Source organism: Sinocyclocheilus rhinocerous, unplaced genomic scaffold (genome assembly GCF_001515625.1).
Source record: "Sinocyclocheilus rhinocerous isolate Xijiao unplaced genomic scaffold, SAMN03320098_v1.1 scaffold1800, whole genome shotgun sequence".
NCBI lineage: Eukaryota > Metazoa > Chordata > Actinopteri > Cypriniformes > Cyprinidae > Sinocyclocheilus > Sinocyclocheilus rhinocerous.
Window position 1 is genome coordinate 1035583 of NW_015651550.1, and position 17081 is coordinate 1052663.

The 17081-nt window shown below is 38.6% G+C and overlaps 1 protein-coding gene and 1 long non-coding RNA gene across 7 annotated transcripts in view; one reads left to right on the forward strand and one right to left on the reverse strand.

Moving 5' to 3' along the window:
- The window catches only part of LOC107713065 (uncharacterized), a 5565-nt gene extending 4831 nt beyond the window's left edge, over nt 1–734 (reverse strand). For 5 of the 6 annotated variants that reach the window (XR_001636862.1, XR_001636863.1, XR_001636864.1 and 2 more), the window contains exons 1-2: nt 412–568; nt 52–179 (exon numbers count right to left, since the gene is read on the reverse strand). This is a non-coding gene — a long non-coding RNA (uncharacterized LOC107713065). The other variant, XR_001636861.1, reaches the window with a different exon arrangement.
- Nucleotides 1–15498, forward strand: part of LOC107713064 (72 kDa type IV collagenase-like) — a 26442-nt gene extending 10944 nt beyond the window's left edge. The window contains exons 3-13 of the mRNA XM_016518485.1: nt 2520–2668; nt 3109–3237; nt 3362–3535; nt 3664–3837; nt 5415–5588; nt 5764–5919; nt 6074–6200; nt 11753–11889; nt 13181–13340; nt 13821–13930; nt 14952–15498. Coding sequence (XP_016373971.1) covers nt 2520–2668; nt 3109–3237; nt 3362–3535; nt 3664–3837; nt 5415–5588; nt 5764–5919; nt 6074–6200; nt 11753–11889; nt 13181–13340; nt 13821–13930; nt 14952–15055 — 1594 coding nt within the window. The 3' untranslated portion in view covers nt 15056–15498. The remainder of the gene's footprint in view (nt 1–2519; nt 2669–3108; nt 3238–3361; nt 3536–3663; nt 3838–5414; nt 5589–5763; nt 5920–6073; nt 6201–11752; nt 11890–13180; nt 13341–13820; nt 13931–14951) is intronic.
- The last annotated feature ends 1583 nt before the right edge of the window (nt 15499–17081 follow it).

Here is a 17081-nt window from a genome sequence, read left to right on the forward strand (position 1 = left end):
TGTCTGTCTCTGTGTTGGGACCCTCAGCATCCATTATTAACTGAAACTCACTGAAAACAGGCAGCACGCAAACAGGCCCACGGTGAAATCGACAGTATTTGTCCTCCAGGGCAGTCTTTATCAGAAGAACGTCCTCGACGGGACGGCACGACCATCAGCCTCGCCGGACAAACCGTCCACTAGAGGATCATTAGGGGAGGCCAGGGAGTGTGGTTTCAGCATTTGTAAATCAGGGGTTTCGCAATAGGTCTCAAACCCAAACACAAATTTAACATATTTGTCTGCTTCAAATCAAAAGAGTTTTAAAACCTACTACTCCTTCCTAAACTGTGTTAATTACTTTCAAATACTGAGAATCCCTTATTTCTGTATTTCTTCAGGCTGTGTAATGAAGTCAACAGATATTCTCACCTGTGGTTCATCTTGAAATAACGGGAGTTATGCTCAAGTATCCAAACAGACACGATAAAAGAGCAATCAACAAGAAATACACTCAAGCTGTCATCCTCCCAACCTGCGATCTCACAATGATCTCTGCTGGAAAATGCGCTGAATTGGTGCGTCTGACAGGAAACCTGCGATCTCACAATGATCTCTGCTGGAAAATGCGCTGAATTGGTGCGTCAGGAGGAGCGGACAGCGACGCGCACAAAACTAAAACGAATACATGTTGCTGCAATATCAACCTCTGTAAAATGGGGTTTTAAAGATCCAAGGAGATCAGGTCATTTCCAGCCCTGATCAAACTCACCTGCCTGTAGCTTTCTAGTTATCTGAAATGCCTTGATTAGCTTGTTCAGGTGTGTTTGATTGTGGTTGGATGAGCTGAATGCTGCGTTCACGGCATGTCATAATAATTAAGGTAGCCTAATTACGAGAGGATTGTGCATTTCTATGGCGACACTATAAACTTCTTCTTCTTCTTCTTCTTTTTTTTTTATTATTAACCAGAACAAAATACACAACAATAATGTACAAGAGTGTGCAAACCATTTATTCAGTAATCAACAACTATATATTCGTGGACAAAATTACAAGTCTTGTTTGCTTTTTTATTAACAATGTTCTCCAAACTGGTGCAGTAGTCCTTAAGTCTCCTGAGGAAAATGGATGAAATGTGGCTTGGACCCTGACCTTCTTCTAATGTATGTGAAATTTTCCACAAATAATAAAAAGATGTACCAGAAAAGTAAAGATATTATTATTATTACGTTCATTGAAAAACAAAATAGATTGATAATATAGACTCCTTTTCCATTGAGCAAACAAATCACAGGAATAATCAATATCCAGATTAAATCTCTCTAACACACTTTTAGCTGCATATACCATGAAACATTTTAAATATAGCCTTTGTCTTTATTATTTAAAGAGTATATTTCACAAACACACCAAGCTTTATTCCAATTCTAAATACACTGGTCCACAATAAGCTTTTGCCCTGTATCACCTGTTATAATATTCCTATATTTATTAGTACAGCTGTTTAAGAATATCAACGTCTCCTAGGAACATGCTGTCTTTAACATATATTGCCTCAGAAGAATCACTTCCATAAACTCTTACAAATTGTATTACTTGCTGGGATATGGCGTCAAATACGACAGCATACTCTTTTGGTGTAACTGCGCTCTAAAAATGCTTAAAAACAGCCCAATTTGGGTTATTTTGCCAACCCAGCGCTAGGTCAAATATGGACAAACCCAGCTGGTTTGCCTTAAATGTTTGACCCAACACGCTGGGTTGTTTGAAAATGACTATTGCTGGCTTAAAATGAACCAAAAATCAACTGGAATTAAAAAAACACACACACAGAAAACTACTAGAGGTAACAGTAATAAGCAAAGGTGAAAATGTATTAATAAGCGGCAACGCCCATGTACAAAAATATAAGACAAATTGAATACAGCATAATTTTCAATATTACATGCATTTAAACTCGTTTATCAAGCATTTTAGAAATACAAATATGACGACTGACGACTTTTTGTCTGGACTTATTAGCATATGCATTCTTGGTTGTTTGAAAATGACTATTGCTGGCTTAAAATGAACCAAAAATCAATTGGAATAAAAAAAACACACACACAGAAAACTACTAGAGGTAACAGTAATAAGCAAAGGTGAAAATATATTAATAAGCGGCAACGCCCATGTACAAAAATATAAGACAAATTGAATACAGCATAATTTTCAATATTACATGCATTTAAACTCGTTTATCAAGCATTTTAGAAATACAAATATGACGACTGGCGACTTTTTGTCTGGACTTATTAGCATATGCATTCTTAAGCCACTCAAAGTCATGAGGAAAAAAGCAAATGCAGTACCCACTTTTCTACTATAACAATATAGCAAATAATTCCATAAATGAGTAACATAGAGATAAACAAATATTACATAAATAGGGGAAAAATTATCTTAAATATTTCTGTATTTCATTTTCTAGAAAATATGGAATAATCACTGGAAATTATAGTTAAAAAAGAAGGCAATATTGTTTTCTTCTTCCGCAGGATCTTAGGGCACACCCCAGATCTGGATGAAGAAACTATTGATGATGCTTTCTTTCGTGCATTTAAAGTCTGGAGTGATGTCACACCTCTGAAATTCAACAGGATCATGGATGGAGAAGCTGACATCATGATTAACTTTGGCCGAAATGGTATTCAACAAAACCTTTTGTCTATGTCTTTCTATAAAATATGTTTCTATGTAAGTTTCTAAACTACTGTGGTGTAAATGTACAAACCCCAGATCCATTTTTTTCCCCTAACCACTGCTCTTAACTACTAAGTCGCATACTAACCACAGTCACTCTGGAAAATTCTTAGTATAAAGCTTTCTGCACCAGAGATTGATTTTCATTGTGGTCTTTGGAAATACCATTATGAGATCACAAGGCAATTACAAAAAATACAGTACTGTCACAGTGTAAATCTTTCCTGAGGATGCTGTAAATAAAAAATCGTGGACAAAATCTAAAGAAAATGAAACTATACATGAGACCTCTGTTAAAACGACACAATTACCTACCCAAAACACTAAGCCTGGTATGTTGGATTAAAACAAATATTTGAGTTAAATTAGTTCTATTTGTTATAGAACATGGTGATGGTTACCCATTTGATGGGAAGGATGGTCTTCTGGCTCATGCCTTTGCTCCTGGACCTGGTATTGGAGGAGACTCTCACTTCGATGATGATGAGCTGTGGACATTGGGAGAGGGACAAGGTATATGAATTGTCTTGCTTCTGGTGACTTGTTACCTCTTTAAATTCAAGTAGCTGTTTTTTTAACCATTTTGTTTATCAAATGTGATACAGTGATTTCCTGCTCTCTCTCCATCTTGATTTAGTGGTAAAGGTGAAGTATGGCAATGCAGAAGGGGAGTTCTGTAAGTTTCCATTCTTGTTCATGGGTAAAGAATACACCAGCTGCACCTCTCAGGGTCGAGATGATGGGTTCCTATGGTGCTCTACCACATACAATTTTGATGAAGATGGAAAGTATGGCTTCTGTCCTCATGAGCGTGAGTACCCTTTGTGCTAAGTTTTAGAGTAAAGTATAATTCGACACTGTTCCCATCCAAAGTGTCTGACACATCGTGACTGTAATAATGTCATAACTCACTGAGTTTTGTTCCTTCCTGTGTTGCAGTCCTGTTCACATTGGATGGAAATGCAGATGGAGCTCCTTGTAAGTTCCCCTTCACATTTCAGGGGGAAAAATATGATAGTTGCACCACCTCAGGCCGGGATGATGGGTACCGTTGGTGTGCCACTACCGAAGATTATGACCGTGACAAGACTTATGGATTCTGTCCTGAGACAGGTCAGTCTATAAGTTGTAATAAGTCTCAATCCAGAGCAATATTTATTTAGATTTATTTGAAAACCCAAACTAAGTATAACTTATACTACCATTCAAATGTTTGGTAATGAATTCAAATGTTTGTCTGTAAGAAATTAATACTTCAGTAAGCATTAAATTGATAAAAAGCAATTTGTTACAAAAAAGTTTAAAAAATAAAAATAATAATAATTTATATTATTTTGAACTTTATATTAATCAAAGAATCCTGAAAAATCACTGAAAATATTCCTGTTTCATGTTGTATATTTCTGTTCAATTAAATTCTTCATACTGCATACTCTTAAAAACATATTACAGAATAGTGCCTTACAAACCTCACTGTAAGCAAACCAAAGGTGAAAGTGGCAAAAAAAAAGCACATGTAAAACAACAAATGTTTAGATGTTGCTCAAGACATTTTACCATTCACTTAAGTGGAAACATAGTGATGCAATAACAAAACTAATTGTTGGGTGTCATTACAATGACTTTAAAGGTGGTGTAAGCGATTTCTGGTAGCCAATGTTGACATTTGAAATCACCAAAACAAACACGCCCCTCCTCTTTTGTTTTTTATCCGCCATCTCTATCATTCTGTCGCTCGGCTCGCTAATGTGAGCACTGAACGCTCTCTCCTCCACATCAAGAGTAGACACGCCCCTTACTGCTGATTGGCTACAAGTTTGTTTTGCTACTCAGCCCGAATCAGTTTTCTGAAGCGTTTTTGAAAAATCGCTTACCCCACCTTTAAATCAGTAATGTATCTGTCTATGCAATTGGTTTTTAAGGTCAGTCAGTCTTTAAAGCAGTTCTCCATTCACTCCACTCTCCATTCACTCCTCAGTTTCCAGCAGCCTGTAAAAGTTTTTTTTTTTCTTTATTACGAGATCTTTTCCATTGTGTTACTGATCTGGCATAAGCAAGTCAGGAGCACAGAACTCCTCATCTGGTTATAATTCCCTGGGAATGCAGCCCTCTCTTCCTATTTGTGTATGTGTGTGTGCTGTATAAAAGAGTCACAAAAACAAGTCCAGTATGGTGCAAGCCATCACTTTGAATTGGAGCTTTGGACCACAGTCCCATACTTGAGCAGAACTTTAACAAAACACAGCTCTGTTTATGCCATGTAGCTTGTGTGTCCTTCATTTTGAATCTGTCGAGTCAGTGTGATTCAGACTGTTGAGTCTGTGTAATTGAGAAGGACTCCTCCCTGATGCTTCTCTTAGCTCCTGTAGTTTTTCTTTAGGTTCAAATGCCATGATCTAATATGTGGGTTTACCACTAACTACAGCTTGTGTTATAGCTTGTGACATCATATTTGAAAAACAGATACACACACTTAATCGTAACAGTTTCCATATCACTGCTTCTTTTGCTTCTCTTGGTATTTTATTCGTTGTTAAGCATTTTATTTGTTTATTGTTCTAATTAAGAGCTGGCCCTTTTTCATGTTTAGAATGCTATAGATCATACTTTTTAAACCCTCTATTCTTTTATAACACCAATTTTGTCATTATCAACCTCTAAAATGTTTGGTATTTATTTAAATGACACAGCCATGTCAACGGTCGGAGGAAATTCAGAAGGTGCACCCTGTGTCTTCCCCTTTAAATTTCTGGGCAACACTTACGACTCCTGCACCACGTCAGGACGCAGTGATGGGAAGATGTGGTGTGCCGTCACCAAAAGCTTTGATGATGACCGCAAGTGGGGTTTCTGTCCTGACCAAGGTGGCATAGAGATATTTTGTATCATTATTTCATTATAATTTGTAGCATGCAAAAAATATTTAGTTGTTGTGATGTCATAAAAAAAAAATTCTTCCTGTCTCTGTCTCTCTTGTTGTGATTCTATACTTATGTAATTGTAGTCAGATTAATAAATTGGCCTCTATCTTTTTCTCAGGCTATAGTCTATTCCTGGTGGCGGCCCATGAGTTTGGCCATGCCCTGGGTTTGGAGCACTCTGAGGACACTGGAGCTCTCATGGCGCCCATCTACACATTCACCAAAACCTTGAGGTTGTCTGATGATGACGTTAAAGGCATCCAGGAGCTCTATGGTGAGTGTGAAGTGTTGAAGACGGTATTGAATAGAATAGACTTAACTTAGGCACTTTAGTACTTGCAAGTTCATTATACTTGTTTATACAGATGTTGTGATGATTATAAGTATTTTTCTCTTCTTTATTCCTCTTAACACTTTTCTCTGTACAGGTGTATCAACGGACAAACCATTGCCCACTGATCTCCCTCCGGTCACGCCGATGGATGTATGTAATGAAAACATCATATTTGATGCTGTAGCCCAGATCAGAGGAGAGATTTTCTTCTTTAAGGACAGGTAACTAAGGACACCCAATTCACAGAAAGGCCTGAATGTTAAAGGCACAATATGTAATTTTTCGCCGCTAGAGGGCGCGTATTCAAAACAAACAAAGAGACAAAGGCATACAGAGTATATTCAGGCAGGATCATAGTATTGCTTACTTTTGGCTTTTTGTCCACAAAACATCTATGCAATAATTTGACCGGTTGAATAGAACACCATGATACCAGGCACATGCAACTGTGGGTAGCAGTTATTTCATTTTAGCATTTGCTGGCAGGGAATGCTCAATCCATCTGTTTGCAGTGGTTTCAAAATCTTTCCGCTTGCATGCACAGGAAATGGCCCCATGGCCATCTGGGGAAAACTTCATAACCCAGTTTATCTGCCTATTAAAAAACTTCAGCATATATTTTTGAAATCATTATGAATGGAAGTTATGGCTTTATAGTGGTTGGAATAACAGGATGACGATTTAAACAGGAGAAGAATCGTGCTGATGCTTTAGCCACATTGTTAGTCCATAATTCAAACAAAGTAAGTGAGAGTGTATAGAGAAGGGAAAGTCCACAAATCTGATCCCACATCCCAAAATCAAAATACCTCAACACAGACATTACCATATCAGGGGGCATTTTTATTCCTTTGAGTACATTGTTTTTGTCTGGCTGAATTTTGCTAGGATGATTTAGTGGGAGACTAAATTTGCCGACTGCTTTAATGTAGCAAATGGTCATGAGAAAGTAAACACTTTACAAACTGCTGATTATATTAGACATTTGTACTTGTTTTTATAGTGTTGTTCTATAGGAGACTTAAAATTTGTAAACAACATATTGTCATATCCTAAAATCAACCCCTAACCAGTATTGTAACAAATTGTTTACCTTAAAACAATTAGTCAATAATATCTCTTAGAGTACCGTTCAGGGTACCTCTGCCACAGTATTGAAGTTGCTCGAGTTACCCCGTTATGCGGGTGTCTGAGAAACAGCCTAAATAAATCAACACACATGTATTACGTCTATTTAAATATCATTTACCATTTTGCTAATTTGTTTTTCAGTTTTGAAATACTATTCATGCTCCACACTTATTGCTTGCATAATCAGAGGTACAGTAAATATCATAAATGTTAACATTTTGTAGGTGTGTCCAAAGCAAATATAAGGGGAGTATAAAGAGTGCTGTCATTGGTTTTCACCAACGTGCTCATGGATCAGGAGCTCTGGAACGAAAAAGAGCCAGCCACTATTCTACACACACCTCCGGTTTTAAAGCTGACTGCTGTGCGGTTACAGAGATCATCACAGGACCACACACACACTGAAAAGAGTGTATTCTGCCTGGGTATGAGTGTATGTCTGTATAGTACTCTGTATAGTACTCTGTATAGGACTCTTATACCCTCTAAGCAAGATCCTGAAATACTGATCTAAAGTATCCAGATCATGTTGATTCCATAAATCCAAAATAAAGCCTGTTATTTCCTTTATCTTTACAGTCCTTTTTCTCTCTGATGGAGGAAAATGAGGGGAAATGTAATATGTGACCCTGGACCACAAAACCAGTCATAAGGGTCAATTTTTTTAAATTGAGATTTATACATCATCTGAAAGGTGAATAATTAAGCTTTCCATTGATGTATGGTTTGTTAGGATAGGACAATATTTACAACTATTTACAACCGAGATACAACTATTTGAATATCTGGAATCTGAGGGTGCAAAAAAAAGGGAACGAGGGTTACCATACGTAACCGAGACGTTCCCTTTCAGTCGGTCACTACGAGTCACGTCGTGACCGACGAATTGGGATCCCTACCAAAGCGCCATGGTGTGCTGCCCCTTCCAGTGCCCTGTGCGAGCCGCCTGTGCCCCTATCTGGTGTAGGCCGGGGCTCGGGACAAGTAGTTCCACTCACCATTTTTCAAAGCACTACCTTACTAAGTGAGACTGGATAACACTGGGAAAACGTACCCGCTCCACTTGGAACAGGGACGCTGCGGAAGCCCCATCCTTCCCGAAGGAGGTTTCGGAAGCAAATACACATATAGCATCCGTTTAGGTGTATATGGAGAAATGGAGGTGATTGTAACCCTCTTGGAAAGGCAGAAGTCTGCCGGGGAAACACGGGCTCTATGGCTATACCGTGGGCTATACACATACGAGAACTGCTTAGGTCTCAATATGGAACCCAGCCTTCCACGGTTCCCGCGGATTCATCGTGAAGGCCCGGCGCCGGACGTTCCGCCGCGTCCGCTGCCGAGGGTGACGGAGGATCTCAACAGGGTCTACTGTAGGACACTCTGGAGCAGTTTTAGCAAGCCGACACTAACCGGGGCCTCTCGGCGCCACTACCCGTTTGAGGTGAGAACACAGGAGGATACCGGCTCCACACGGAGGCTATAGAATCTAGCGAACGTGTTGGGGGTCGCCCAGCCCGCAGCCCTACAAATATCTGTCAGCGAGGCGCCACGAGCCAACGCCCAGGAGGATGCAACATTTCTAGTTGAGTGAGCTCGCAGCCTGAATTGGCAGGGCACACCCTGTGCCTGATAAGCCAGGGTGATGGCATCCACAATCCAGTGGGCCATCCTCTGCTTAGAGACGGCCTTCCCCTTCTGCCGGCCTCCGTAACAGACAAAGAGCTGGTCTGAGGTCCTGAAGCTTTGTGTCCGGTCTACGTAGCATCTCAAGGCTCGGATGGGACAGAGCAAAGCTAGGGCTGGGTCTGCCTCCTCCGGGGGCAGCGCTTTCAGGTTCACCACTTGGTCTTTGAAGGGTGTAGTGGGAACCTTGGGCACGTAGCCGGGCCGGGGCCTCAGGATTACCTGGGAGTCAGCCGGCCCGAACTCTAGGCACGAATCGTCGACCGAAAATGCGTGCAGGTCCCCTACCCTCTTGATGGAGGCCAGTGCAAGCAGAAGCAGAGTTTTCAATGAAAGAAACTTTAGCTCAACTGAATGCAAAGTCGCCTCCGCGACTTTCATGAAGACACAGGGAGACAGGGACAGCCCGATGGGCAGGACCTTGTACTGATATGCCCGTCCTTCAAACGCAAACCGCAGAAATGGTCTGTGGCGCGGAAGGATCGACACATGAAAGTACATGTCCTTCAGGTCGATCGCTGCAAACCAATCTCGGGGACGGACGCACCCGAAGATGCATTTCTGCGTCAACATCTTGAACGGTAGCCGATGAAGGGCCCAGTTCAAAACTCGCAGATCCAAGATTGGCCGTAACCCACCGCCTTTCTTGGGTACAATGAAGTAAGGGCTGTAAAACCCCGACCTCATATCGGCTGGAGGGACCGGCTCTATCGCATCCTTCGCCAGTAGGACTGCGATCTCTGCCCGCAGAACAGGGGCATCGGCCGCCCTCACTGTAGTGAAGCGGATACCGCTGAACTTGGGCGGGCGCCGGGCGAACTGAATCGCATAGCCGAGGCTGATGGTACGCAGAAGCCAGCGAGACGGGCTGGTTGTCCAAATGAAGTCTTTAGCAATGCATATTACTAATCAAAAATCAAGTTTTGATATATTTACAGTAGGAAATTTACAAAATATCTTCATGGAACATGATCTTTACTTATTATTCTAATTATTTTTGGCATAAAAGAAAAATCTATAATTTTGACCCATTCAATGTATTTTTGGCTATTGCTACAAATATACCCCAGTGACTTAAAAGACTGGTTTTGTGGTCCAGGGTCACATATCTCATTTTTCCCCCCATCATCTTACAATGTTTACATTTTACCAATGCTTTTATCCAATTTATTTGTTTGTTTATTTGGTTTTTAAAATAAAAGTCTTAAAGTTCAAATTATAAGTTATAGCAAAAATGCTTCTAAAACAGTAAACGTCTCAATCACGCTACAATACAATGCAATCCAATTATTGATATGTATTGTTGCATCATGGGATGTCTGGTGATTTCTGCCTATGGTAGGTCAACTTACAAATCAATCTTCTCCAAGTGTCTGAACCTCTCTCCATATTTTCGCTGATGATTATTATTTGTCTGTGCAGGAAAGGAGTCAAACGGTTCAGCAGTGGAAATGTCATTATTATAGAGTTATGATCAAATTACAGCGTAATTCTGTGAATCTGAGAATCCCTGGAGCTGCAAGTCTCACTTTACTGTGTGGGCAAAATGACTTGAGATCTCAGATATTCACCCAGCTGGATAAATGCGACAGCTGTTTAAGCCATTTCACAGAGAAAAAGAGAGAAGAGAGTAAGGCCAGAGAGTGCACCCCCAAAAGGTTCACTACTGTTTTGTTTATTCAGCTGCACCAGAAAGTCTTTGTTTTATCTAATCTTTGGCTCAGATTTATAAGGCATTTGGTGAAATGAATTCCTCTTCTGTCTCATATCTTTTCGTTTCTAAGATAGCTGCAAATAAGAACTAAACTCAAGTAGTGTTTTAACTACATGAGTGTTCTGTTCTTACATGTTTAATAGAAAAAACAGAGAAGAGAGGGATGTTTAGAAGTGTTTTCAGCTGAAGACGTGGAACTTTGGGGCAAAATGTTTGATAAAAGTTCAGTTCTAACTTAGTGTTGTGATCTGAAGTTTACCATAAAGTGAAATAACTGCTGACAGAGGCTGTGTGCTGCTCACAGAAGCTTTTCTTCACTGTAGTGAGCTGTAGTCACTTGAAAGTCCTGAGATCTCTGTCTTCTTCTCTGAGGATGAACTGTTTTGGCCTTTTAAAAAATAGGTCATTGGAAAGAGGTCTGTGGTGGTTGGTATTGTTTTTGTGGTTTATTCTGGGGCAGCAGGCAAATTTGGATGTCCAAATGCCTCTTAATGTCCAAATGCCTCTTAACTCAGCTGCACCAGAAAGTCTTTGTTTTATCTAATCTTTGGCTCAGATTTATAAGGCATTTGGTGAAATGAATTCCTCTTCTGTCTCATATCTTTTCGTTTCTAAGAACTAAATAAGAACTAAACTCAAGTAGTGTTTTAACTACATGAGTGTTCTGTTCTTACATGTTTAATAGCAAAAACAGAGAAGAGAGGGATGTTTAGAAGTGTTTTCAGCTGAAGACGTGGAACTTTGGGGCAAAATGTTTGATAAAAGTTCAGTTCTAACTTAGTGTTGTGATCTGAAGTTTACCATAAAGTGAAATAACTGCTGACAGAGGCTGTGTGCTGCTCACAGAAGCTTTTCTTCACTGTAGTGAGCTGTAGTCAATTGAAAGTCCTGAGATCTCTGTCTTCTTCTCTGAGGATGAACTGTTTTGGCCTTTTAAAAAATAGGTCATTGGAAAGAGGTCTGTGGTGGTTGGTATTGTTTTTGTGGTTTATTCTGGGGCAGCAGGCAAATTTGGATGTCCAAATGCCTCTTAATGTCCAAATGCCTCTTAACTCATTCTTCAGCCATAATAAGAAACATCTGCTCAGTGAATCACCTCATTGTAGCTAGAGTTTGGCACACGCTGTCTCTTTCTATCTTACTTGCTTATTTTTTCTCCCTTCTCGCTCTCGTTTACTCTTTCTCTTTACACGTGCACAAGCATAATGTCGCCCTGTCTAACTCTAACCCCTCCTGTTACAGATTCCTCTTCAGGACCGCTGATGTCAGGAGGAAGCCAACAGGCCCCATGCTGGTGGCTACATTTTGGAGTGAACTTCCGGAGAAGATTGACGCAGCTTATGAGAATCCTCTAGAGGAGAAGACGGTCTTCTTTGCAGGTAAAAGACAGAACCGGGTATGACACTAATGTTTGATGGCTGTGAATACAAAAACATGAAATGCCAAGAATAAATGTTGATCATAGAATTTGATCAATAACAGGCTGCAGAACATATTTTTATCAATTTAAGTTAGCACAGAACCTACCAAATCTAACATTCACACATTTACATAGTTTATCCACAATCCATCTCTGTATACCCACACTCTTCACATACTGGCACTAGAAACAGAGATGGGTTATGGTTAATATATGTCAGATTTGAGGTTGGAAAAATGCTTTTGGGACCTGGTATAGGTTGAATCCAGTGATGAATAAATCATGACACTGCCCTGTGAAGTCTCTTGCTTTCAATAATACAGAAGATAGTGATGGTAATCTTAGTGAAACCTTGACTTGCATGTCATTGCCAGTATCTTCTTTTGATTCCATTACGTGCTAGTAAATGATGTGATGCTGCTAAATGATACTGCTTTATTTTACTTCTCTTTTGGCTATTGTCTTGTATGTTTACTGTTTTGCATCCTGTATTTATGGGATAGTGTAATGCTTGCCAGTGGACTTCAGTGACATGTTAAGAACTGTCTATGTGTCTCTCTTAAATTCTCATAAGTATAAACAAGTTGTTTCTCTCTCTCTCTCTCTCTCTCTCTCTCCCTAAAAAATGTCTCTCTTCATTTTCAAGAAGTTTAAGGTTTTATGTGGGTATGTTTCTGTCTCTTGTGTTTAAAATGTCCTTATTTACATACTGAGAAACATACTCCACCATTCAAAAGTTTGGGGTCAGTATGTTTGTTTGTTTGTTTATACATATATTCAGTGAAGATGCATTAAATCGATCAAAAGTGACAAAGACCTTTATAATGTTACCAAAAAAATGTGTTTTAAATAAATGCTGTTCTTTGAAATTATACTCCTCAAAGAATCCTGAAAAATGCATCATGGTTTCCACAAAAATATTAAGCAGCACAACTGTTTTCAACATTGATAATGTAATGAAAATATAATAAAGTGTTTCTTGAGCAATAAATCAGCACATTAGAATAATTTCCAAATGATCATGTGACACTGAAGACTGGCGTAATGGCTGCTGAAAATTCTGCTTAGTCATTACAGGAATAAATTATATTTTTAAAATGTATTAAAATTGAAAACAGTTATTTTAAATTATAATAATATTTCACAATATTAGAGTTGTGCCATATTTCTAATTTAAAAATGTAGCTGTGGTGTGTGTGTGTGTATTCCAAACACAATTTGTATTTCAAGTATTTTAATTGTTTCTCTAGGTGATGAGATGTGGGTATATTCTGCCAGTACTCTGGAGAGAGACTATCCCAAGAAGATCTCCAGCATGGGTCTTCCTTCAGATTTGCATGGAATTGATGCTGCCTACTCCTTCCACAAGAGCAAGAAGACTTACTTATTTGCTGGAAACAACTTCTGGAGGTAATCTATTTTTAATATTTCTCAGCATCTGTGGGTTTAATAAAGTGTGTGTTCACTGTGATTAATGAGCAAAATACAAGTGTTCCTTAAGAGACTAAAGTAGAAGTAGATAGTTGTGAATTATGTTCCATAATAAAGTTCCACAGATGTAGAAATTATTTTTATAAATTTGACAGACTTACAATAATGTTCGTACAGTTGCACTGAATATTTCCCGTATCAAAGTTCGTGAGAAGCCTGTGTTTTTCCACTAAAGTATAGGCAAATTATACTGGATATAATAAGAGACTAGGTTAAACTGTATATAAATGAACTCAGACTGTTATTTATGTTATTTATTGTCTCAGACATGAGATTTACTGGAATGTACACATGCTTTTAAAACTACACACCTACTGAAGAAGTGTCAGGGAATTTCAAAGTTAAGGAAAAGCAGAAATATGTTGATTATAATGTTAACTTTTTTCCATTTCTTTTTAGATACAATGAAGCCAAGAAAAAGATGGATCCAGGCTTCCCTAAAATTATTGCAGATTCTTGGAGTGCTGTCCCTGATGACCTAGATGCTGCTCTCAGCATTAATAGTGATGGTAAGAGGCAAATGGCCAAGTGCCTGGCTTCAGATCTAGCTTTGTCTGTGGTATTCCTCTGCAGAGAAGTAAAACCTGACCTCTACCCTGAATTAACCTTTCATCTCATTCCTTTCCACTCTCTCACCTACATTCTGTTAGATCTCACATATATTACTGATTTCTTTCAATAACCACTTGCATTTTAGTCATGTGTGTGTGTGTGTGTGTGTGTGTGTGTGTGTGTGTGTGTTGGACTAAAGTGGAGCTTGGTAGAGGATTCTTGGCAGTTAACGCCAACCCAATTACTGCTGGCTTTAGGCCTTCAACAACAAAAAAATCTGGCTATATAGTTCCCCCCTGCTCAAGATGAGGCATTTTTTCCAGTAACAGCCTCTGTCTAAAGAGCACATAAAAACTCTAAAAGAGAGAGGTTAAGGATTTATAACAGTTTTACAGAAGGTGTTCTGGTTTTGTTTAGATTTACTGGAATTTACTTAACATACATTCTTTTACGACCACCTAACTCTTTCCTCTGCTGTCACTAACACATATCTACACTCATACAGGTATACACACACATGTGCACACCTCATAGAGCAGGCCTGTGTGGAGTCTGAAAGGTTCCTCTGTTTGTAATTAGGCTGTTCGGATCTGAGCAAGTAAAAACAGCTTCTCTAGGTTGTGAATTCGACCCCACTCACCAACATTTTAAAGATAATTGGATCACTGATTGATGGTAAATGGAGTCATTGGTTTACTAAACTATATGACATAGACACTATTTAATTTACCTGTTTTTTACACTACCTTTCAAAAGTTTGGAGTTGGAAAAATTATTACTTTTATTGAGCAAAGACTTAAATGCATAAATGCTGTTCTTTTGAACTTTCTATTCATCAATTCTGAATAAACAAAAATGTATCACCCCAAACTTTTGACTATTTTTGACTGTTTTTTGGAGTGAAATGAGTACATTTGCATTAAACTTTAACCTTTAATTTATTTTCACTTGGTATTTACACTTATTAAATATTTTCAGGTCACAGCTACTTCTTCAAAGACTCCCACTATCTCAAAATGGATGACAGCTCTCTGAAAATTGTCAAAGTTGGGGAGATCAAAAAGGACTGGCTACGTTGCTGAACATCAGCAGAACATTCAGCCCTGGCGCTCTGTGATGACCTTCATCACTATATAAACAAGGCCGGTGTTACCTTGCCAAATTACAGCACTCAAATTTACCATTCTGCCCCTCCTGGTTAGTCAGAGCCTATTAGATTATAACCTATCCTTAGCTAACCAGAGAGGCCTGGTAGCCTTCACTGCCTGGACCATCTCTGCATGCCAAGCATAGGCAGAAAAGACCATACTTTTTGTTGTTTTGTCATAACATGATATTTTTGTTCATTTTTTTATAATGAGAGGGTTTAGTGCAGCTCCTGCCCCTTAATATAGCCTACATGTATATCATCAGATTTAAAAGGACTTCTGACATTTCCCAGTTACGTGTAAATGTGGCAGTTGTGTCAGTGAGATGCATCTCCTTTTTTTTTCATTTGCCCAGAATAAATTCATCCAGGCAGTATGTTAAAGCACAAATTTTCCTAGTATCGATATGCAAAGATTAAGGACTTAATTCATGTTTTATTTTGTAGTAAATAATATCCAATAAAAAAATCTGCATTTAATAAGAGGACGCATTTTATACATGATAATTGTGTAAAAATACAGAGACCAAACAACTGTCAAAGCACATCATTTTTGTTAGTCTTGTTTCTTTCTTATGGTACAGAGAGTTTCACGGCACGGGTTGCCTGAAGACTGTATAGGGTTTGTTGCATGATGGACTCATGTCAAGCAAGTATCTTGAAAGTACTGATTAATAATCATTTGTAATCTTTTTATTTTTTTTATTTTTTTCTTAGTTTTTTAAATGACATGCAATCTGTTTATATTTGTAATGTTTTATTTTTATTATTTTCTATTTTGCTTTGTGCACTGTCACTATGTCTCAAAATAAATATTAACTATCCTTTACACGGAATTGTGTCATTCAACTTTTAAATTTTAACATTTACGTTTTTGTAAAGCATTGTACTGTATCCTATTGATGATTCTTTGACTTTCACATAAAGAAAACAGTATGGTGCCCATTATTACACACCTTAAATACTAGTCACATCTAGATAAACAGCGACATCTAGTGGTTATTGTATAAAAAGTCGAGCTCTCAATATGTTTATGTACCATGTATTTTACCCCCTATTTTATTTATCTATGGGTTTTTGAAAAAGTCTTATATTGTACTTTTTGATAGCTTAACTGCTTTTGTGGTAGTGTTTTGCTAGTCTTTTGGTTTGAAGATGTCTTTACCTAGTAAATGCACTGCTGAACTTAAGAAATTCGTCGCTGAAAACATCTAGGATGCAGTTTTGGCAATGAATTGTAGGTAATTCAATATGTACTTTATTTTACGTCCTTTATGTTATAAATATCCCGTTACTGTTGTGCTGAGCGAAGAACCGCTTTAAACGATTCAGTGCGTGTCCGAACTGTTCCGACCTTAACCCGTTTGTTCAGCCCTTTGAAAAAGAATCGACTCAAATGAGTGATTCACTCTCTGAGTCGAGCATCACTGCATCCAGCCGGCCAACGGAGCCCTCGACATGAAGTATGGTCAGAAAAATGTTTCTCAGCCCCATATACAATAATGTTAGACAATGATGTATCAGTAAGATTTCATTAGGGCTTGCGACGCCACTGGTATAAACTGTTAGCCTAACTATGGGATGATATTAGACTCAAAATGATTAATAGATGAATGCACAATTATCAATGTACTGCATACATTTTATTTAAATCCACAAATGCACGGATTCCTTTTTGCATGAGCAATTTATGATATTAATGCAGAACAGAACATTTTTATTCGCAAACGTGTCTGTATTTGTTCAAGTAGCTGCACAATCATTTAATCCCGAATTCCACAGACTCGAATTGAAAGGCATTTGTTTGTGGTTAGTAAGATACATAGATAAAATGTATGCAATAGGCCTACATGGATAATTGTGCGCAGGGGCGGTGTTTCCGTATGGCAGAGTATGGCAGTCGCCATACCCTAGCCCAGTCAGGTGTGCTGTGGAAAATCCAAACTCTCTATTATATTTCG